This window comes from Microtus pennsylvanicus, chromosome 15 (genome assembly GCF_037038515.1).
Source record: "Microtus pennsylvanicus isolate mMicPen1 chromosome 15, mMicPen1.hap1, whole genome shotgun sequence".
Lineage (NCBI taxonomy): Eukaryota > Metazoa > Chordata > Mammalia > Rodentia > Cricetidae > Microtus > Microtus pennsylvanicus.
This window is the reverse complement of record NC_134593.1, coordinates 37,374,807-37,398,445: the sequence shown is the minus strand read 5'-3', so window position 1 is coordinate 37,398,445 and position 23,639 is coordinate 37,374,807. Positions and strand designations below refer to the sequence as shown.

Here is a 23,639-nt window from a genome sequence, read left to right as displayed (position 1 = left end):
TGGAAGAGCAGGCAATGCTCTTAACCTCTTAGCAATCTCTCCAGCCTTACAATATTTTTAACCTATGCTCTGCCACATGGCTTGGCTACCTCTTCTTAGTATGACATGTCTGACTTGCTCTGCTGGCAAAATTCAAATGCCTAGATTTTTCCTTTTTCTCCAGGGAAATTCCACCTATCCTCTCCTGCCTAGCGATTGGCCACCCAGCTTTTTATTACACTAATCATAGCAACACATCTTCACGCAGTGTACAAATGTTCCACAACATGCTCTTAACCTGTGAGCCACCTTCCCAACCCCATGAAGGCAAACTTCCAGTTTAAAACATGTGGAGTAAAACAGGCTTTTCTTTCTAGTTTGTGTATGACCACCTCACAAGCAATATTATATATGGAATATATGTGTTGTGTAGACAGAAGTTTCTGTCCTGCCTGGTCCCTCAGCTGTTCAGTTCCAAAAAAATAACACACAGAGGCCTATATTAATTATAAACTGTTTGACCTATTAGCTCAGGCTTATTATTGTCTAGCTCTTACAACTTAAATTAACCCATAATTCTTGTCTGTGTTAGCACATGGCTTAGTACCTTTTATCTCTGAGGCATTCTCATCCTGCTTCCTCTGTGTCTGGATAATGGCTTCAGACTGAGCTTTCCTCTTCCTAGAATTCTCCTAGTCTGGTCACCCCACCTATACTTCCTGCCTGGCCACTGGCCAATCAGCGTTTTATTAAACCAATACAAGTGCCAAATCGTTATAGAGTACACGAGTCCTATCCCACAGCGGTCCCACTATCACTAGCTCTAAATAGTAGTCACTGTATGCATTTTACAGGTATAGTAGTTGCTGTGCACATTTTACAGATAGATCTTCTCTCTATGCCATCTGGTAGGCTTTGTGTGTAAAGCCGCATGTGTGTGTGTGTGTGTGTGTGTTTCCACCATTTGTTTGAATCCTGGTTTCTGACTACCGGCACTGTTTTGGGAGGTTGTGGAAACTTTGGAGTTGAAGAGCTGACTGTTGGGCATATGAGGGTTGTAGCCTCCCCCCTTCTCCTCTTTTTGGAAGACAAGGAGTTGCACTGGCTGACCTTGAACTCAAAAAGATCTACCTGCTTCTGCCTCCTGCGTGCTGGAATCACAGGCATCGCCACCACTCCTGGCTCAGACCCTGCCTCTTGCTCAGTTCTCTGCCTCCTGATGTGCTGAGATAGGAACAGGTTGTAAGTTCCTGCTGCATGGCTCTGGCTGCCTGGAGGGAACTACCCCAGCTGTGTGGCCTTCTCTGCTGTAACGGACTGTATCCTAAACTGAGCCAAAATAAACCTGTTGTCCCTTGTAGGTATTCTGCCAGCAGTGATGGACACACACACACACACACACACACACACACACACACACACACACACTCCATAGGTGTGCCCCCTCCTGCACCTGCAGTGATGGGATGATACACACTTCATAGGTGTGCCCCCTCCTGCACCAGCAGTGATGGGGTGACACACACTTCATAGGTGTGCCCCCTCTTCCTAAACCACCCAAGGATAATGTTAATGCTGTTGAGATAGACAGCGTCTCTTAGTGGTGTGATATTAGTACATAAAAACAGAATGGCTCCCTGCATGGGACTGACCTAGGCACTCTGCATGTATGTAACAGTTGACTAACTTGGTCTTCTTGTGGGACTCCTAACAGTGGGAAGAGGGTGTTCTTTCTGACTCTTTCATTGGCTTTTGGGACCCTATTCCTCATACTGGGTCACCTTTTCCAGCCCTAACTCAAGGCGAGGTGCTTAGTCTTACTGCGACTTGTTATGCCATGTTTTGTTGATACTTATGGGAGATCTGCCCTTTCCTAAACAGAACAGGAGGAGGAGTGGATAGCAGGTGGGAACTGAGGGGAGGTGGAGGGAGGGTCTGGGAAGGGGGGGGGGACTGCAGCCAGGATGTAAAATAAATAACTAAATAAAGGAATTTATTTTAAAACAAACAAACAAACAAAAGTATAATGGCTCCTAACCTGGGGACATCTCCAGATTATTCAACAGTCAAGTGCTCATACTGCCCACAGGGGCATTTACCCGTGGAAAGCCAGGCTGGCTACAGGAGGCCCCCTGGCTCCCTTCCTCAGCTTGTTGCTGGGTTTCCTGCCCAGGCTGTCCTGAGCTGTCTCTGACAACAGCCTGGAGGTCCTTTTCCCCCACAGCTGGTCAGCAGGTGATTTGAATGTCAGTCTGCTTTCACCCCCTTGCTCACTTGCTCGCAGCTCCTGCTCAGGCGTGCACTGGCGAGTTCTGGTCCCACAGTGGCTTTACCAGTCTGCACGCCCGCCAGCAGTGAATGAATGTTTCCCTCGCCCCGGTCCTGGCCTGTGTTTACTGCCATTCGTTTATTGATCTTGGCCATTCTGGCTGGAGTGAGATGAAGTCTCAGAGTAGCTTTCTTTGCCTTTCCCTGATGTCCAAGGATGTTGGACATTTTTGCAGAGCGGTGCTTAGCTCTCTGTGTTTCATCCTTGAGAACCCTGTTTAGATACGGATTTATTTCTGTTCTGCAACTTGCAGTTTCTCAATTGGATTAGCAGTGTTTGTTGAAGATGCTGTCTTTTTTTTTTTTTACAGGGTCTGTTCTGGTTTCTTTGTTAAAACACCACCAACAAAAACAAAACAAAACAAAAAACCAGGTGCCTGTAGGTTTATGGAGTTATATCTGGGCCTTTAATTTTGTTTCCTTGATAAATGTGTCTATTTTTATGGCATTATCATGTTGCTTTTATTACTATAGCTATGTAGATGGTGATACCCCTGTCTGTACTTTTATTTTTAAGGATTGTTTTAGGTAGTTTGGTTTTCTTTGTTTAAGATTACTTTTTCAAATTCTGTGAAGAAATGTGTTGGAATTTTGATGAGGATTTCACTGAATCTATAGATTGCTTTTGATAAAATGGCCAATTTAATCATAATAATCTTACCAGTCCACGAACATGGGGAGATCTTTCCATCTTCTGATGTCTTCTTCAGTTTCTTTCTTTACTTTTTATCCTACAAGTGTTTCACTTACTTTAGAGTTCTCCCAAGATTTTTCTTTTAGGCTTTTGGGAGATGTATTGTTTCCCTGATTTCTCTCTCAGTACGTTTGTCATTTGTATGTAAGAAGGCCAGTAATTTTTGTGTGTTAATTTTGTATCTTGCTACTTTGTTGAAAATGTTTATCAGCTGTAGGAGTTTCTGGATAGACTTTGCAGGATCACTTATGTATACTAGCGTATCGTCTGCAAATAAAGATACTTGGAAGACTTCTTTCTTTATTAGTTGTAGCCCACTGACCTCTTTCAATTGTCTGATTGCTCTAGCTAAGATTTGAAGTTCTATATTGAATACATAGGGAGAGAGTGGAAGCAATGTCTTGTTCCTGCTTTTAATGGAATTGCTTTGAGTTTCTCTATACGTAGGTTGTTGTTGGCTTCAGACTTGCTGCAAATTGACTGTATTATGTTGAGTTATGTCCCTGTATTCCTGATCTCTCTGGAAGAATGTTGGATTTTGTCAAAGGCCTTTTTTTTTTGTCTCTAATGAGAGCATTGTGTGGTTTTTAATCTTTCTGTCTTGTTTATGTGGTGGATTACATTTATTGATTTTCTTTGTTGATTCATGACTGCATCTCTGGAATAAATCCAACTTGATTATGGTGGATGATCTTTTTTGATGTGTTCTTGATTGGTTTGCAAGTAATTTATTGAGAATTTCATATCTATGTTCATAGAGGATATTCATCTATAATTTCCTTCCTTCCCTTTTTGTTGTATCTTCGTGTGGTTTTGGTATGGGGAAGATGTTCATTCAGTTTCTATTTCGTATAATAATTTGAGGAATATTTGCCTTAGTTATTTAGAGTCTGGTAGGAATCTGTCCTGAATCTGTTTTTTTGGGGGGGGATTTTTAATTACTACTTCTATTTTGCTAGGGGTTATGGATCTGTTAAATTATTTATTTCATCCTAATTAACACCAGTAGGCGGTATATATCAAGAAACTTATCCTTTTTTTTTTTTTAGGCTTTCTGATTCCTTTGGTTGAATATTTTTAAAATATGCTCTTATCATTTTCTGAATTTCCTCAGTATCTGTTGAAATGTCTCCCTTTTTGCCAGGCATAAACTTGTGAAATACGGGCCCAGTCTTAGGGCATCTGTGTGTAGGTACAATTTCTACAAAGAATTTTATTTGCTCTAAGCAAGGGACAGAAAATGAACAATTTGGCAACTTTGACATTGGACTGAAAGTAGTCTTAGAAATCCTGCAAGATACAAATGAAATGTTTAAACATTTTTTTAAATGATTGTTTTTTTGTTTGTTTTGCTTTTTGAGGTAGGGTTTTGCTCTGTAACCCAGGCTGTCTTAAAACTCACTGTCTTCTTGCCTCGGCTTCCCAGGTGCTGAGGTTCCCTTACTCTGCAGATCTTAAGAACAAAATTAAAGCCATACTTGCTTAATTTACTTTTGTGTGTGCGTGTGTGTGCGCTCGTGTGCGTGAGTGTGTATGCTCATGTGCATGTGTGTGCTCACGTGTGTGTGTCGGTGTGAGTGCATACTACATTTATTGATCTTGTTGTTGACCTGTGACTGCATCTCTGGGGTATATCCACCTTGATTATGGTGGGTGATCTTTTCAATGTGTTCTTGATTGGTTTGTGTCATAGTGTGCTTGCGAACGTCAGCTGACAGCTGCCTTAGGGAATCAGTGTTTTCCTGAGAGCGTGTAGGTTCTGGGAATTGAGCTCAGGTCATCAAGCCTTGACTGTAAGAACCCTTACCTGCTGAGCCTCTTGCGCACTCTTTTCTCCATTTGTAACCATCACTTTCTGATCAGGATTATTTGCTACACTTGCTATCATCTGTTGTTGTAGCTCAATATATTGAATATAGTTGTGTGATTTTTAAAAATGGACTCTCGTTTCTTCACTCTGTATACTCACTATTTTGAAATTTGAGAAGCCTTATCACTCCCCCCACGTTTTCTCTCCTTAACCAGACATTGATTATGTGAATATATTTTCTAGAGTTGTGACAGTATTCATTTTGTCACATTCCTTTCGTAAGGAATGTGTTTAGCCATGTGTGCACAGAAGTTTCCATCTGAGGACTGACTTTCACATGAATAACTGTGCCCCAGTTTAATATTGTTAAGTCACAGCCCTCAGAGGACAAAAAGAGTATTTCTTTTCCTCTTTCTTGTGTTCTTCAAGGATTTTAGATACATTGTGAATTATGGCAGGTTTGTATGAGGTGAGGCCTGGAGATGTCTACCCCACCATCTGTGCTGGGCTTTCGGCTTTTATGGGTTTTGTACAGGCGACCTTTGCTGTTGTGAGTCATATTTTTAAGGACTCTTTTCAATAGTTTCCTGTCTGGACTGTTCTTTGCAAAATCATTTGCATGTCATCCTTGCTCAGGGGCCGTGCTAATCTTTGTATTGTTACAATGTTAGTATACATGCTGCTAACGGGAGCATGGGTATCGGGATCTTTGTATTGTTACAATGTTAGTATCCATGCTACTAACAAGAACATGGGTATCGGGATATTCCTTAAGCTCTAAGATAATGAAGAGTTAAATAAAAATACATAAGCAGAAGTTCTTTTAAACATAATGAAGAAAAAGATCAAGAAGATAAAAACGAACCTATTTCTCTTATGCAAGTGCTATTTTAAGACACAAATAACCTGCTTCCACCTCCCCATGGAGTGCTGCCTGCACTACCAAACCCACACTCCACAGGCATCAGAAAAGACTGGGTGTAATGTTCTCTGGCCTCTGACCTGTGACTGCCAGGCTCCCTTTGCTTTCAATCTCCTTCCTTTATTTGTCTGTCTTGAAATCTATTGCTCTCACCTTTGATGCAGCCCTATGCCCTGCTGGTAAAGCCTTCTCTACCTTCCTCACCCTTTGTTAGCCTAATTCACCCCCATGCTCTTCTTGATAGTGGCTCTTTACTCTAAATGGCACTAACATCCCCATTCATCTAGCTTTTCTGCAGAAAAGACATCGGTGATCTTATGCAGAGCGGGGCCCCGTGCACGCTCCTAGACATGAAACTGAATAGATTAAGATTGGAAACTGTCATTCGCTCTTGGAAATTAAGGCATAAGTAAGATCTTCCATAGTCTCAAACTAAAATAAGCAGATTACCAAGAGGGTTCCACCATGCTAATTACTGTTTGAAATAAACCAGGATGAATAGGCAACCCGGAGTGAAAATGGTATGTTTTTGTATGTGCACATATGTTTATGTGCGGAGCACAGGTGTGAGAAAGGCAGAGGTCAGTGCCTGGTGTCATCAGCTGCTCTGCATCTTGGTTTCTGAGGCAAAGTTTCTCCATGAGTCTGGAACTTGCTGATTGGCTAGCATGGCTGGCCAGTGAGCCCCAAGGATCCTCTGGTCTCTGCCTCCCCAACTTCATCAGAATCAACTCCAAGAGAGGACCCTGGGATTCAGACTCAAGGTAGACTCCCCTGAGGACTCGGTCATAAAGGCAGATGTATGTCATCGAAGGTGTGCCTCCAGTATGAATTTCTGGGTCACAGCGCCCCAGCCTTGGCGCTTCACCAGTGGCCTCTGTGGTTGGTGGTGACTTGGGATTCTGCCTGTAGTATGGAGTCGTGGCTTCGCCAGTTCACTGTAGTGAGCGCACCAGTCTTTCCTTGGTGCTCCGCATTGATTTTAAGAACGGATCTTCTTCGCGCCTTGCTTCCCCAAAGCTCCCCCTCCCCTTACAGCCATGTTCTCACCAGTTTCCAGCATCTAGCTGTCCTGGATGAAGTCTCCTGGGCTTGAGTGCCCAGCATGCCCCGTAGAAGCTACTCTCATGCCTCAAACATTTCACTAGCCTTTGGCACTTACAGTAAAAGGCGGGCTCCTCCTCATGGCTGGCGGATCCTGAGTCTCATCTCTTGCAGCTTCCTGTCTTGCTGCTTTTCATCCACTCGAGCTGATATTTGCCTCAACAGTGGCCAGTGAACACTTACTTACCTTTTCCAGGAAGCTCTTAGAATTCATGCCTGGAAAATACTCTCAGAACTTAATAGCCCAATGAAATCATCATCAATAATAATACTTGATGCCACTTACTGAGGTTTTCTGTAGCCCAAATACTGTTGTGAGTGCTCTCCCGACATACTGTATCATGAACTTAGAAGCAATAAGCTTGTGAAATTGGTATTCTGAACTTTTTTTTTTGGATAGGAAATGTGGCACGAAGCAGTAGAGTGTCCTAGATTCGTGCTGTTAGTGTGTAGAGCTTGGCTTGAAGTCTGCCTGAGTTTAGACCTGTTCTCTGGTTTTTTTCTTCTTCTTTCCATTAAATTGCAGTGATTTCCCGGTGGACACTCCCAGAACACATTGCAAAGTGAACCAGAAAATCAAAGTAAACATTAACATGACCTCATTTCCTTCCGAGCAGGAAACTCTTCTCACATTTTCTAGCTTATTGATAATATAAGGCATTATTATCAAACTTGCACATAAATTCTAAAATCAGACAGGGTTTCATCTCAGCCATTCATATAGGCCCCACTAGCAGGTGGGAGGTAACGTCCTGGGCATTTGAGATCCCCCATGGCAGTCCGGTGGGACAGTTTAGAACTTCGGTTCTCTGAACTGCTTTTGCTTTGGAGGCTCATTGTAGCATCATTGTTCTTGTATTGAATTCTGAATAAGTAGGAGCCATCCTGGACCCCTCTTGAATACAGTATCGTGATGTGTCCCTTGAGTACAGTCATATAGACAGGCTCCAGAGTAGTCTGCCTTGCTCTTTCCTTTCTCTTTGTCTTCCAGTTAAAGCAAAACATTAAATTTTTATTACAATACAATCAACTCAGGGACTTTGTATTTTAATACCGATTGTAAAGTAAGTAAACTGCATCGTAGACGTGTCTTGTGGGGAAGCGTGGAGAATAAGAACACACTGTAGTATCGAACAGGTGGCCTTTGAGATGGGTCTCACTGAGATCAAGGCTTGAAGGAAGTGGGGCCTAGTGTTGTGCCCTTGTGGCCTCCCAATGTGGGGTACGCAGAGACAGGAGGACCCTTGGTGCTCAGTGGTCAGGCAGGTTAGTCTCTGTGGTGCACTCCAGGCCTGTGAGAAACCCCATCTTTTAAAAAAGGTGGATGGTGCCTGAGGAATGACACCCACAAATATCATTTGGCCTCTGCAGGCATGCACACACGTGTGCACTGATGTGCCTGCAGCGGCATGTGGACATGTATCAGGACACAAGTGAACATCCTCCCCTGGCCTTCGCAAAGACTTGAAGGAAGTGCGAGGTTAGCCAGATGACTCTCGAGGGAAAAGCGGGATGAGCCCAGACAGTAGCCAGCACCCAGGTCTAAGCCATGCTTTTCTAATTAAAAGCAAAAAGTGTCATTGTGGATGAAAGGGTCTATGAGAGAATAAGAGACTAGGTAGGGTCAGAGAGGTTTGAGTATTTTGCTGGAGACAGCAGAAGTGAACTGACCTTCTCTAAAGCACTCACAGAATCCACATCTCCTGGAAACTCTTCTAGATATGCGCTACAGAATGCTCTCTGGAGAGTCCCCAAGTGTCACACAGTCTCCAGCCTGTGCTGCTCTGCTTTCTATTGCTGTGACAAAATCCCCGTGGAGAGCAATTGAAAGTGGGCCTTGTGGGCTGTGGTAAAATGGAGCACCGTGGGAAGGAGCACATGGCTGAGCCAAGCTGCTCACCTCAGGGTCCCAGGGTGTGGGGACAAAATGTATCCATTTGCTGCCCCCCTCCAGTAATGCACCTTCTTTCAGGTAGGCAGCACCCTTCCGGCTCCTGATGGCTCAGCAATAGATAGATCAATGGATTAGTGAAATCCAAACCCTCATTATTGGGCTCAGCCTTCAAACACTACTCCATTGGTGACCAAGCTTTCACCATGTGGGTCTTTCAGGGGCCTTGAGGCAATTAAAAAATTACAAGAGTTACCTTTCATTGGTCAAGAGCACGTTCCTGGGGTAATTGATAGGGAGCTGAGCCATTGTCATGACAACACAAAGTTCCAAGGTTACAGGAGTAAGACCATGACCAGACTGGGGCAGGTGGGGGGCAGGGTGCCCAGTGACAGACTTTGAGACATAGGTCTACTGTCAGCAGACTGGCAAGAGAAGAACTGGCATGCTTTACTTAGGGTGCTTTGTGTAGCAACATCTGTGACTCTGACCTGTGCATAGCTGTAAAGTTGTAACTTATGATCCATTTGCAAAATGCCTTTAGTCTCATTCGAACTTGCTTTGAGGTGAAAGTGAGCTAATCATGTGCAGTTAGTCTGAGCAAAAGAACAAAGCAGTATTTTAAGTGTCTACAGCCCTCAAGGGACAAACAGATCTGGTTATGAAGCATGTGTTTTATATATCAAAATTATATAGTAAGTGAAAAGTCATCTTCCTGACCACCCTCAGATGGATATGCCCATAAGTATATATAAATACATCCCATATAAAAAAGAGATGCAATCATGAGATTACATATATACATCACATGAGATTACACACTACAGTGCAGATATTGGGGAGACACCAAACTGCTTTAGCAAATATAAACAACAGTTTCCAGAGTCAATGGTCCTGCAGGCTTTGCCTGGACAGGATTAACCTTCATCAGCCGATCACCCCTCTGGTGGGCTGACCTCTGAATTATCACCTGCCGTATGCTGTATATTTCCACAGCCTCTGATGCAAGTGAACATGAAGAAGGTAGTAACTTGCTTGTGTTCATCATTACTTGTACAGAAGCTAGGAATTAGACTGTCTGGCTCCAGAGGCCATTTGGTTTAGTGCTCAGCACATGATGTTGTGCCTCTAACGTCCTCCCTGTATATATACTGTGTGGGAGTAATGCTCCGTGGCGGATGTTAGCTTATGTATGTGCGCCTCTCACTCTGTCTACAAATGCTTTTGTTAAATTGATCAAATTTGTTCTTAGACAATTTCATTGATGGATTCTGATTATCCTTACCCCGTTCTTCTCTGATCTTTTTCTTTACCTTGTCCCCACCCCAGGCTCTTCCTCAATCAAGTTCATGTCTTTTTGTTTTGTGACCCAGTGAGTTTAACCAGGGCTGTGTGTGTGGCCTTGGGTTTGGAACTGTCTGGTGGAGCCTGGTGGCTTTACCAGTGGGTACACAGCTGAAGACACTGACTCTGTCTTCCGGAGTCCATCAGTAGCCAGCTCTACCTGTAAATTTTTTGAGAACCGTGGGAAACTCACTTTTACTTTCTGGTACTTTCTGTACATTCTCTTGATTGACCTGTGATGGGAATGAGATATTCTCTCCTGTAATTTGTAATATGTTTAGCCGCAGTGTTCAGAATTCTAATGTGCGTGGATCATTGGTTGTGGATGGAATTTGGTTTTGGGTTTGATTTTCATTCCGTCCTTGTGTTCTGCTTTGTCCCCAGACCAGTATTAAAGAAGGACAGCTGCTGAAGCAAACCAGCTCTTTCCAAAGGTGGAAAAAGAGATACTTCAAGCTTCGAGGCCGTACACTTTATTATGCAAAAGACTCCAAGGTAACTCAAGCACTGTTATGTTGTGAGTAGATGGAAACCTCTGATCATACAAACTACATTTGCCTTAGAGCCTCATTATAGCTTAGTAGTTCTGTTAATTTATTATAGATGTGGTCATCTTGCACTCCGCCTCAAGGGGGAGCTATCAAGTCATATGATTGGCTAGTCAAATATACGATTCCCTTTTTCTCTAATTAAGATGTTATAAATAACAGAATAAGTTAAACACTCTGGGTTACTCCCCTTACCCTTTTTCAATTTTTTTGGACTATAAGAAAAAGTTGAGAGTTGTTGCAGCTGTTAGGAATTTACATTCTAGGGGCAGATAGAAGTTCACAGCCCAGCTCATGCACAGACCACAGTGTGCCTGTGGATACTGTGTGCTACTGAGAGAAGGCTTAAGACCATACATGCCGCGTGCTTTCACAACCCCGGGCACAAATAATCTCTTCATTATGGTAGCAATTAAGAGTGAAAAATCACATCATAATAAAATTGAGACTTAAAATCATTTTTATGTAACAAATGAATGAAGTAATATAATATAGTTTGGGAAGAAGATCCCGATTAAAACTGATAATTTCATGTTGACTGAAAAGAAAACATTAGGATGGCAGAAAGCCTAGTCATTCCCATTTTTAAAACTGCATGTTCCTCATAATCAGTAGAGTCATTGGTAGCGGCTGAAAAAGCAACCAGTGAGCAAACCTAATTCTTGGTTTGTGGACCAGTAGTAGAAGGAATAGCTGAATTCTCAGGTTAAAGTAATAACAAGGTAATCTTATTTTAAAAGTTTGATGTTGACTGTTGTCCCTAGTCCGGCTCCATTGTGTCTCTGCATCCTCCTCTGTAGAAACAGTGATGTCTTGGCCGAGTGTCCCGTTCAGGTGCCGCTCAAATTGTCCAGGATGAGATGATGAATTTGCTTTCTGCTGAGAGAATTGTTGGTGCCTTTCCCAGCATTTCCTTGTGACCGCAGTCCCTCCATGTTTAAGGGTCTAACTTGTGCTGCAGTGGGCTTTGTCTGTTTCATGTCGTACCCAAATTGTACGGCCCTTTCAGTTTGGGAACAAGTCCAGTTGAATTAAAGTAAATGAATAAAATCTTAGTAAACTTAGTGTAACTCCCTTAACTCTCCTGATTGGGAGAGTGGAGGCTATCAGGAAGGGGAGACATGTTTCATGCAGACATGGAGGTGAACAATAATTCCACTTGTCTGGGAAGTCCACTGGCTTGAAAGCTGAGCAACAACCATCTCACTCAGAATAGGAAAGGTGCATTTGTTTATTCATATTTACTGATGGCAAATTTGCTCCTTTTAAAAAAATTCCCATTTTTTTTTTTCTGGAGCTTTCACCACTGACGCACTCAGAGTTAATAATGTCTAAGAGCATGAGACAAACTCAGTCTTCTGTTTGCAGAGCACGGTCACCATCTTATTTGGATACATTTTGATAGACAAGGACAGTAAGGTCCAAAGCATTTGGTAAGTCACCGTGATCTGAACCAGGGTTAGTTCTCGGCATCCACTTGACGAACCCGTGGGCAATGACGTCTTCAACTGCCTGCAGAGTTGCCTCAAGCCTTAGGGTGTGGGAGGGTGAGTGTGTGTGTCCTCCAGTTGGTTCTCCTAATCATAGCAGATAGGCTTCCGGAAGACGTGGGTCATTTGTGCGGTAGGGTCGCCTGAGACAAACTTGTGTGGTGTCCCTAAGTTAACATTTGTTTTTGATTCCTAATTCTTGCCATCACTTTCTTCGTCATGGGCTGATAGTGAAAATACACTGAAGAGCTGGCTTTTCTACATAACGTGTGTGTGTTCTTGTCCATCAACAGTCCTTGATATTCGATGAAGTTGACCTCTCAGATGCCAGTGTCGCTGAAGCAAGCACAAAAAATGCCAACAACAGCTTCACGGTATGGCGATGTTCAGTTCTCTGTTCCAGGGCTGGAGGGTAGCGTTTCTGAAGCCTGTGCGGATGCTCAGTTCAGTCCTCACTGACACAATTCACTGTGATAAATATGTTGTTACGTTCTAAACGCCGAATATATGATCAGTTATTGGCTCAGGAAACTTGGGTTTAAGTGTGTTTTTCAAATATATGTCTTTGAATATGTACATTTAAATGCGTTCTTACATCTCTCTCTCTTACACACACAGACACACACACACACACACACACACACACACACACACACACACACACACACATACACTCATACTTGTAACCCTAGCACTTGAGAGGCTGAGGCAGGAAGATTGCCATGAATTCTAGGATAGCCTGGGCTACACTGTGATACTGTTTCAAACAAACAAGAATTGCTTTCCTTCTCACTTTTATTTTTTGTTGTTTTTGGTTTTTGTTTTTTTGATACAGGGTTTCTCTGTCTAACAGTTCTGGCTGTCCTGGAATTCTCTCTGGAGACCAGGCTGGCCTTGCCTCACAGAGATCTGCCTGCCTCTGCCTCCTAAGCGTTGCGCCACCACTGCCCTGCTCCTTTTTAACTTTTTAATTTTTGTGTTTTTAAAGTTTTTATTTCCTTTAAATTAATCCTTCATTTAATTATATTGTTCTTAAGTATTCAAAACCTTTGTTATTTTTCTACAGTCAAAAAACAATATCTTCTTCTCGTGTTTTCACTGTAGTTGCTGTAGTCCAGGCTTCCATTTCTCCTCACTGAGGTAATTCGTCAGGGGAACTCTTGAAGAGGGCCCCTCTGGTCCAGCCTCTTTTCTAATCAGAAGGTGCATTGCTTAAAGGTCTAGCTTGTTCGCTGCCACCTACAAACTGTATTGCCACTCAAAAGAAAAAAAAGATCTTGTACTGTTCCTTCCAGTGCCCTGACGTTGGCCTTCCACACCCTGCAGCCCAGCATGCACAGCCCCCGCCTTCCTGTCGCCCCCCCCCCATTTCTTTCTACCTGTGGTTGTTGAAATCTGACCACTTCTCTCATTTCTCTGCTTCTTTCATTTACAAAATCAAAATACAAGTTGACTTCCCTTTATGTCACTGGCATTTATGATAAGCAGAGAAATGCAGGAAAGGAGATACTTATGTCTATCTATATCTCTTTGCATATGTAAATCTCCCCTCTAGATTTTTTCCTTAGTTCAGGGAGATCCCGTGGTTCTTCCTGCAGAGACACAGTCCTTAGCTCCCCTGTGATGTGTTCCTTCTGCTAAATCCTCACACCTACCCACACCTCCAGCCCTCACACCAGGACGTCGCTGCTCCTGACACTAGTGTCTGTCCCTCAGGTGCACAGAGCACGGGGGACAGCCAGGTAAGCACACCGAGAGGACCATGCTGGAGGTGAGCGCTGGTGCGCAGTTGAGTGGGGAGAGGAAGCGCACGCATTCAAATTTAGTCTTATTGATTTATGGGCATGTGGGATAATTCATAGTGTAAACAGTGCTTTGCCGCTCCTTCTCCCCAGGGAGAGCTTAGTTTGAGAAGAGGAAAGCCAAGAATAGAATCCTGGGAAAATGTTAAAATGTAAGGTTTGACCAGAGGACCCAGCAAGAGCATTCTTAAGTGAAGCAGTGGAGTCACCCACCGGGCGGTGATGTCATAAGAACCCAGCGTCAGAGAGTTTCAAGACGGAAGTTGCTAGACGTCAGGTGCGGTGGAGAGGGCAGGTCCTGGAGGAATTGACAAGGTGACTTGGATTTGTGAACTCGGGGTTCGTGAGGTCTCGTGGCTGCGAGTGGTTTCCAGGGCGGGGTGGTATGGGAGTGAGACAGCAGGCTCTTTGCTGAGGCTGGACCGTTGGGAGCGCAGATTGCACAGAGCGCTGTGGTTTTCGTCGTTCCTTTTCGCTTTGCTTCTGAGTGTGTTTACGTGAAGAACCGAGAGAGCTATTAGATGGGGGCCGGATTGCTGAGTGAGCTGACGGGTGTAAGAGCAGGGTGCGAGCACAGAGCCGAGGCGGAGGCAGGTGTGGGCAGCGAGCATGTGTATGTCAAGCCCAGATAGTACCATTTTTCTCAGTGCAACCAAAGACCGGGTTGTGTGGCTATGAGTGGGAGCTCGGGAAGGCTTAGAATAGCTTCTGTGGAGACGGCATGGAAACCACTGGGGACCTGTAAACCGTGTCCACTGAAGACTGCCTTTACCCATGTCCATTCGTCTGTGCTTATAGGATAGACTTTAAATTAATAGATTGATCCAGGGCGGTGGTTTGTAAGGCCTTGGGGCAGAGGGTTAGAGGTAATGCTGGATGCTTGAAACATCAGTATCTTATAGCTTCACTGCCTCTCTATGCTCAGTGCTTTAGGATAAAGCAACAGAAGGCAGAACTAGCCTTGCTGTTAACTGAGCAGGCTCCGGTAAACACGAGGAACCTTGGAGATGAAATGTTGCTTACTGTTCCATCCTCCAAGGGAGGGTGTGCTCGGCAAAGACAGAAAGTACCATTCGCCTTCCTCTGGGAGTGAACAAAGGTTGCTTCATTCATTCATTCATTCATTCATTCATTCATTCATTCATTCATTCATTCATTCATTTTTAACCCAAGAGAGCTAGAGATAATCTGAAGGAGGGTCCCAGAGTTTACGGTGTAAGGGTTAGATTTTCAGTAAAGGGAAGGCCTGGGGCTTGGAGCAGGTGCAGAGATTATGGAAGTCACTGGTGTGACTATTGCTTGCCCTCCAGCTGCACTTGTTTACCCCGTTGTAGACAGAGCTTGCCCCAGTCTGCTCTATGCCCAGGTAGGTGTATTTTTTTTTTTATCATGACTCTCTGATGGCCGGGGCTGTGTCTCCCTGTGGGCCTTTTGTAGCACCTTATTCAAAAGTGTTCCTTGGTTTGGACACACACGACCAAAGTGTCTGTCAGCGTGAGGTGACATGGAGCCTTAGATGTGTCGTCGACCAGCTGTTCTTTCTCAAGTTTTGTGGGCTGGAGACGTAAAGGCTGAAAAGGTAGGCTGCTGGGCATTGCGCTACAATAGGAGCTCGGTAGAACTTTTCCCCAGTATAAAATGCAGCAAAAGGCATGTTTTCAAGTGGTAATTGACAATCCTCCTGCTTAAATATTTAAATATCCTGCCCTCCTAGATCATCTTGACGACGCTCCTTTAGCTGGTTCGTGTCAAAGGTTAATGGTGCCGTGTGATGGGATTGCGGTTGGAGTAAGAGCGGCCAAAGTCTGGTCTTCTAGAAGTCTCTGAGGGTAATATATTGACAAGAAATGGTGGTACACAGGCAATCTATAAATAGTTGATGGAAAATGGAAAACTTAGGCCTTGTTTGAAAATGAACGCTCAGCTCTGTAAAGATGACTTCTAAGTGTCCTGCAGAGCAGGGTCACTGCTAGCCAGCCCACCCTTGACACAGCTCAGGGTCCCTTCTGCGTCCACTGTCTGAGTCCCACCGAGGCACATGGACACCAAGACAGGAGAACCAGGAGACTGTGGGTGTGGTTTAAGATCTGTGTACTCTGTGCATAGCATCTCACGTAGCCGACCGTTCCACGTTGCCTTTCCTACCCTTCGTACTGACGTATGAGTAAATTAGGCCGGTGTTCACTAAGTTATTTCTAGTGTAAATTCTGCCATGATGGGCAAAGCTTACAAGCTTAGCTTACCAAGTCAAAGAGCCTGTTTCAGCCCTCTTATGTGACAGTGGTCACATTAGCTGATCCCTTTAAAGAGATCTGCAGCGGTGGAGTGAGGACCTGCTTCCCAGGGCTCTCAATATCAGATTAATGTGATAACCCATAAAATACCCAGGGCAGGGGTGAGCCCCTGCAGTTTAGACCACTGGGGCTATTATCCTGAATGTCCTGCCCGTCTTTTCCCCTCACAACTGGCAGTGTGTGGCCCATTTCTGAAAGTTTGGGAACCTCGAAGGTTATGGAGATGAATCCCATATTGAGGAAACATTCCACCCTGCCTTTCACTGAGAGGTATAAGGAAGACTTATGTCCACTTTTCATCCTATGTTAATGAGCATGGTTGGGAAAAGCAACCAATCAGCAATGAGATGGCCATCACAGCCGGGTAGGGTAGTGTTATTTCCTAATGAAGAGGGCTTTTTGGTGATTTAAACAGGATCCCAGTCACAGCTTCCAGAGATGTTCAGAGGTGTCTCTTTAAACTTTAATAAAAGATTAAGATAAACTTCAGACAAATGAATTATTTTAAAGAAGCTGTACTGGTAATTAAATCTCCTGAGATAGGGAGATAACTGGCCAGGTTTTGTGACACAGGCCTGTAATCCAGTTGAAGGTCCAGGCTGAAGACTCTTCAGTTCAAGACTCTAGCCTGCCTGGCTGCAGGGCAGTTCCAGGCTAATTAAACCGGGCACCCGAGGAGGACCTTGTGTCACAATAAGTTGTAAAATAAAAGTGTGTGTGGGGGGGTGCTGACCATGAGAGAATGTCTTATTGAGGATGTAGGGGCCGTAGGCCCAATCCTTAGGAACCCCTGACATAGGAGGGCAGAAAGCAGCATGGAATTTTTGTTTGTGTGCTTCTTTGTTTAACTCAGAAGGAACACAGGGATTTGTTGGTTAAATTAGCCAACCTTAGCATTTTTCAGTAGGCACTGAGCTGTGTGTGAAGTTCCAGTGTTAGTGTGAGTCCACCTGGTCCCTTGCTGGGTCAACTGCAGGCACCATGTGAGCTGAAAGCTCTTGCGTCTAGATCCGAAAGAGGGCTGGAGCAGAGAGCTCTTACTGCCCAGGGTTACTGGCTCAAGCAGGTATGCTGGACGCCGCTTTAACACTACTTCCTCTCTATGTAGTGTTACCTAGAAGACGTACCTCTCTCCATAGGAGGGCTCTTAACTAAGAGGGGATGACCCACTGTAAACATGGGTGACGTCATCCCCTAGGCCGAGAGCCTAGACTGAACAAGAGAAGAAAAGCTAAAGAGTGTCAGCAGTCTCCTTTCTCCACCTCCTGGTCTGAGGCAGGGGTGGGGAGGCCCACCCACCCGCTCCTGCATCCTTGGGGCTACTGTGCCCTGCTGCCAAGGCTAGTCTGCCATGGTAGAGGTCTCTTCTCCACCCGTGACTCCAGACAAGTCCTTTCTCCCTTTTGCTTCTTGCGAGGTATTTGGTCACAGTGGCCAGAAAAGACACCAGTATGGCAGTTGGTTATAATTTTGGCAGGAGTGTTTGAAGTGTTTACATTCAAAGAAACCAGTAAGCAAGCCGGGCGGTGGTGGTGCACGCCTTTAATCCCAGCACTAGGGAGGCAGAGGCAGTGGATCTCTGTGAGTTCAAGGCCAGCCTGGTCTACAAGAGCTAGTTCCAGGACAGGAACCAAAAGCTATGGAGAAACCCTGTCTCGAAAAATCAAAACAAACAAACAAACAAACAAAACAACAACAACAACAACAAAAAGAAACCAGTAAGCAAATGGACCACACTATGGTGACCCTTATAACCCCAGGAATTTTGCATCCATGCCATCTTGGACTGAATAGCCTGGGTTCAATGGGAAGGGAACTGCCCCTGGGATTTGTTTCTGTAGCAGTTGCTTTCTGTTTATTCTGCTTTCCCTTGGCTTCCTCTCAGTTGACAAAGTTCAGCTTGTTTCTCTCTGAAGAAGGCTATCGCATCCTTTGAACCTAAGAGAGTGTCAGTTTGCTCTCATCTATAATGTCTCAGCTAAGGAAATGACCGAGACTTGCCCTTTCCCATGTGGTCTGTGAAAAGCACACCCTGTAAAAGGTACACAGGATAATCACCTGGAAGAATGATCCCTTCGCTAAGTTCCCTACCCGATACTGATTCTTTTTCTAAATGCTTTATATGTGTGATATCTCACTTAATTTTTTTATGCCAATCTAGTGAGGTAAGACATTTGCTATTGCTACTGGGTAAGCAAGGAAGCAGAGAAGCGAGCCTAATCCGTAGAACCCTTGCAGGGCGTGTAGCGCCAGTCTTACCTTGACCTCTTGTACCTTTCCTTATTTGGCCATTTAAACAGCTGCGACTATGCTAGTGATCCTGATTGTCCCCATGGTCAGCTGTCTTTTCTACATCAAGTCAATGAGGCTCTTAGGGTTCGCTACCAGACAGATACACAGCAAACATGCTGGGTATACTGCCAGTCTAGACTCTCACAGTACATGCTGGGTGCTGGATATTAAAGAGAAATGTTGACTAAAAGCTGTCACAGAAGAAGGGAACCAATATTCTAAAACTGCTGGAAATCCTGGGATTGAATGGCATGTAAGGACTTTTTAAAAAAATTTTTTATTAAGGAAGTTTAGGAATATGGGCTAGCAACATGGGCCCAGCAGGTTTAGAATCTTGTTACCCAAGGCTGGTTAGCTGAATTTAATCCCCAGAACCCACAAAAGGTGGAAGAAGAGAACCGACCCCACAGAGATGTCCCCTCAACTCCACACATGTGCACCCTAATGATGATACTGGTATTTTTTAAAGTTTTTGGAATATTTGAGGAATTATTATATAGAAGAGGCAGTGATATGTTTGTGTGGTTGAATTTACAGGGTTGATCTATATCTATCTATCTATCTATCTATCTATCTATCTATCTATCTATCTATCTATCTATCTATCTATCTATCTATCCATCTATCTATTTATTATGTATACAATGGTCTGCCTGCATGTGTTCCTGAAGACAGAAGTTGGCACCAGATCTTATTACCAGTGGTTATGAGTCACCATATGGTTGCTGGGAATTGAACTCAGGACCTCTGGAAGAACAGGCTCTTAACCACTGAGCCATCTTTCCAGCCCTACAGGGTTGATTTTTAACCCAACATAAAAGAACTTTCTAACTAGAATCATCTAATAGAACAGGCCTCTTGTGAGGTAATGACCATGCCCATTGTTAGAAATCCCCAGTCATCTTCTTCCCTGTTAGCGGATAGGGACTTTGAGAGTCTTCAGGACAGGCCGAGGTTCAGAGCTGAAATGACCTTCTCCAGGTTGGAAGATCAAGAGCTGTGTAAATGTGGGGCTCTTGTTGGTTTGGGATGGTCAAGAAACATGGGTTAAAATGACCACACAGTGACCTCCACCCTTCCCACATGCCTTATCACGAGACCACTCGGCAAGACCTTCCTCCGAGAAGGCTTCAAGGGGTCCGCGGCCTGGTGTCAGTGTGTCAGAGCCATGAGATGAGCTGATGAAAACAGGTTTCCTTCTAGCTTCAAATTCTATGTCTTCGCTGACTCCCCAGGGCTAGCCTAGATATGTCAAATGAATTAAAGAAGCGTTTGTGTTGAGTGAACAAACGAACGATCTCTATGAAGTTTTTTCCTTTGGGTAGACAGTGGCTTTTCTTGTTAAGCACGGGCACAGAGCTTCCCCATTTTCCCCTGTGATGTTTGGTTTCTTCATAGCTCCATAAATATTTGCATCTTCCTGACATTTTTGTGTTATATACAGTGACTCAGACTATTTTTTAAACCAGTAAGTCTTACAGACATGATTCTTGAATCTTATTAGTCATTGTAGGTCTCAATTTGATTACATAAATATGAGAAACCTAATAGTAGCCAGTCTAATGATTTTATGTCTATGTTGATTCAAATATTTTACAATGCTTTAAGATGACTCTGTGTTAACATACTTCTTGGAGGCTGAGGCAGAAGGATTACTGTGAGTTTGAGGCCAGGCTAGACTACATAACAAATTCTAGGCCAGCCTTCCTTTTCTCCTGGAAAAAAGAACTTATCGCTGGGCCTGTTGCCAGGGGTTCATAAAGCTGGTGTCCTAGGTGGCCTTTAGTCTGAGGCATTTTGTACTGGACCAATAGGGCATTTCTGTCCAGATGGAGTTTCTCGAGCCTTGGCAGACTGTCTTAGAGTCTGCCCTAGACTGAGGTACACAGTGTTTTGGCCATATTGCAGTGCCCAGTGAATGGCAGCCTGCCACACTAGGCCTTGGGACGAATGATAAACCTGTACTTTCTGTGGATGTTTCATGTCAAAGACCCTTTATGGGTTCCAAATACATGGTCCTGAGCCGGTCCCATCGCTGTCACCCTGATCCACAACTGTTCCCTCTAACTCCATGGAGTTAGACATTAAGAACCCATCCTTTCCCTGTAGAATGTCTGCATGAAAACTGGCAAGGGTGCCGGTCTCAGGCACTGAACTGGGAGCCCTGGCCTCTGTAGTTATTCTGCTCTTCAGAGGACGTGAGAATGTTCAGGCAGCGTGAAGGGCTTCTCCTGTCTGTCTCAGTCATGTGCAAACGCACTCTTTGAGGAGTGCACCTATCTAGATGAAGGGTTTAGTTAAAATCACTCTGGCCCCATATCCATGTAGCTGAACTCTGATTTCTGGTGCCCATTTCTAGCACAGACTGAAGGACTCTGTAAAGACGATATCCTGCCTCATGTCAATGCCTGAATAGGGTCCTAATTGTGGGCAAATGAGTTACCAGCCAGAGTAACAATTTTAAATTAAAATATTTAGAATATTAAGTGCCTGAACATGTCTAGAGAGGGCCTCCTAGCTGAAATCCATCTAACAAAGCAGCGGAACTCTGAAGGCCTCTTGTCCTGTGCAACACGGCCAGAAGACTAGAACTCAACCTCACACCTCACAGATTCTAGCTTTGTTGGACAGCTATCAATCTTTTAGTTTTTAAAAATGTATTTTAATTGTTTTATGTTGAATGTTAAAAAATTAAAATAGCACCAAAAAAGCCTGTTCTTTTATAAGATCTTAGCAATTGAAGGTATTTTTTTTTTTTATACAGCAGAAAGCAAATTTACTTCTGAAACCTCTGTGGTATATAAAACACGAATAGTAAGTGCATAGCTAGTTTTCATTTCATGTCTCACTTTGTTATCTCAATAAACTCTCAGAATATCCTTCATTCCAGGAGAAAGGTTACAGGGGTTGGGGTTCAGAGAACTTAACTTGGGGTAAATTTTTATAGTTATCCAAAAGCATAGTTAATATTTCAATTATGGGTGCTCTCTGCGAGAATGGATGGCATATTAGAATTTTTAGGCTCATATGATGGTAGTAATCTGGTAAATCGCCTTCTAAAAATTCTTTATTTTTCTGTCTGTGAATATTTCGCTGGTGTGTGTGTATGTGCACCACATGTAAGCCTGATGCCCACGCAGACCAGAAGAGGGTGTCCAGTCCCTTGGAACTGGAGTTGCTGATTCCGTGAGCTGTCACTGGGGTACTCGGAACTGAACATTTGCAAGAACAGCCAGTGCTCCTAATGCCGAGCCCTTTCTCCTCCCCGAGGATCACCATTGTTGATAGGATGTGTTCAGATACAGCAATGCATAGGGATGCCTCATCACCCAGTAAGCACAAAGGAAGTGGATGTGTAACAGTATAGCAGTTAGCAACGGTCAGAGTGCCTGCCTAGTGTCTACTGCCAATTCTTCTGCTGGTTTTTATTAGACAAGGACTAGGCATTTCAGTCTTCCTTGGTGCACACACTTCACAGTGCCAATTCTTCTGCTGGTCACCAGGCTGACTGTCTTTATTAGACAAGGACTAGGCATTTTATTCTTCCTTGGTACACACACTTTGCAGGAATGATTGTAAAGAAGTTGCTTCATGCCTTGAGGTGAGCCTTCGCTGCCTCAACCTCTGGAGTCATGAAGCATAGTGAACTGTTCTATATATGCTTGCAAAGGGGCATTGATTGCACATTGTCATATCAAAAGACTGGAAAGAACCCAGATATGTCAAGCAGAGACAATTGAATTATGAAACACATCACGACAGAATACTGTGCAGCCATTTGAATTAGCTATGTGTGTAACAATGCAGGCTGAATTTATTCAGTGAGAAAACTCAGATATAGAGCTAAGATCCCATAATGTTACTGTGTGCTTGTGCCTGCACGTATTTTTGTATATTTAAACTGCAAGGGAGCGCATAGTTCTCATGCATAGATAGCCTGTCTCTGGAGAGATGCACAAGGAAGCTGACCAGTGTTTATCTTTAGGAAGGGAAGTTGGTAACTGGGGCAGGTTTAAGCGGCACACGTTTTCATTCTAAAAGTATTTGGAATTTTCTATCAAGAATTATGTATTCCGGACCATCTCTGGGAGCTTCCCATCTGGTGCACTGAACAAGAGTTAAGAATCAGCATGAGAAGCACCTTGGGCAATATCGCCACATTTGGGGAAGGCCTTAGGTAGGGCAGTATGGCTGTTTACCATGGGAGGGAAGGAAGGCATGGACAGAGGCCCTGTGCAGAAAGGCCAGAGGGCCATGGCCAGAGTGAGGGGCAAGGAGAGGAGGAAGAACTGGATTTGGGGTATAAGTGATACCTGAATCAAGGGCAGGAAGTAGATGTAAAAGTAGGTTTGTGGAAATGGGACGAAAGTCCTGGACGGCGTTAATTTGAAGCAGTTGTAAGATCTCCTGGAAACATGGAGCAGGCAATCAGTGTGAGGTGTGTTCAGCTCTATTAAAGTAATTTGGGGTTGTTATTTCCGTGGCTTTAAATGAGTTTATAGCAAAGCCAAGTGTCTTCTGCAGTACTCAAGCTTGAGCACGGACTAATGGAAAATTTAAGTTTTAGAAGCCTCCCATTTTTGTAGTGAGCAACACAAAGCAAGATCATTATTTTGTTTTGAAATTTCCCGTTGCATACGTGTGCTTACAAAACCATTTACAGTTAGAAACCAAACAGCTTGTGCCAAGGGAATGAAGCTAATGCATTGCTCCGATCTCCGGGACAGCCTGAAAACACTAAATGAATGGGGAACACTTTTAATGTGCCCATTAACTAACACCACTAATTTACAGCGGGCGTGCCTGCAACAACCTGCATTAATAATTTCTGATACACTGTGATCCTCAGCATCACAGTTAATGCAGGAAATTCTGTTTCCCACGTACCCTCCCCAACCCTAATCCTAACCCATGTGTACACTAGAGGACGTCGTTGCTTGGCTGTCGTTCCTCGGGTCCCACTCACCAGGTTGTTTTTTGAAACAGTGTCTCTTACTGTTCTTTGCCTGTTTCCACCTTACCAGATATGGTAAGTCCACAGCACCATGCTTGGCTTTTGGTTCTGGAGAATCAAACTTAGGTCGTCATGGTTGCAAGGGCAGCACTTTACCAAGTGAGCCATCTCTCCAGGCCCTCTAACT

At 44.0% G+C, this 23,639-nt stretch overlaps 1 protein-coding gene and 1 pseudogene across 5 annotated transcripts in view; one reads left to right on the top strand and one right to left on the bottom strand.

Moving 5' to 3' along the window:
• The window catches only part of Dgkh (diacylglycerol kinase eta), a 161,074-nt gene that overhangs the window by 66,829 nt on the left and 70,606 nt on the right, over nucleotides 1–23,639 (top strand). For all 5 annotated transcript variants that reach the window (XM_075950016.1, XM_075950017.1, XM_075950014.1 and 2 more), the window contains exons 3-4: nucleotides 10,457–10,567; nucleotides 12,404–12,484. In XM_075950016.1, coding sequence (XP_075806131.1) covers nucleotides 10,457–10,567; nucleotides 12,404–12,484 — 192 coding nt within the window. The remainder of the gene's footprint in view (nucleotides 1–10,456; nucleotides 10,568–12,403; nucleotides 12,485–23,639) is intronic.
• LOC142836225 (U6 spliceosomal RNA) lies at nucleotides 5,419–5,506 on the bottom strand (annotated as a pseudogene).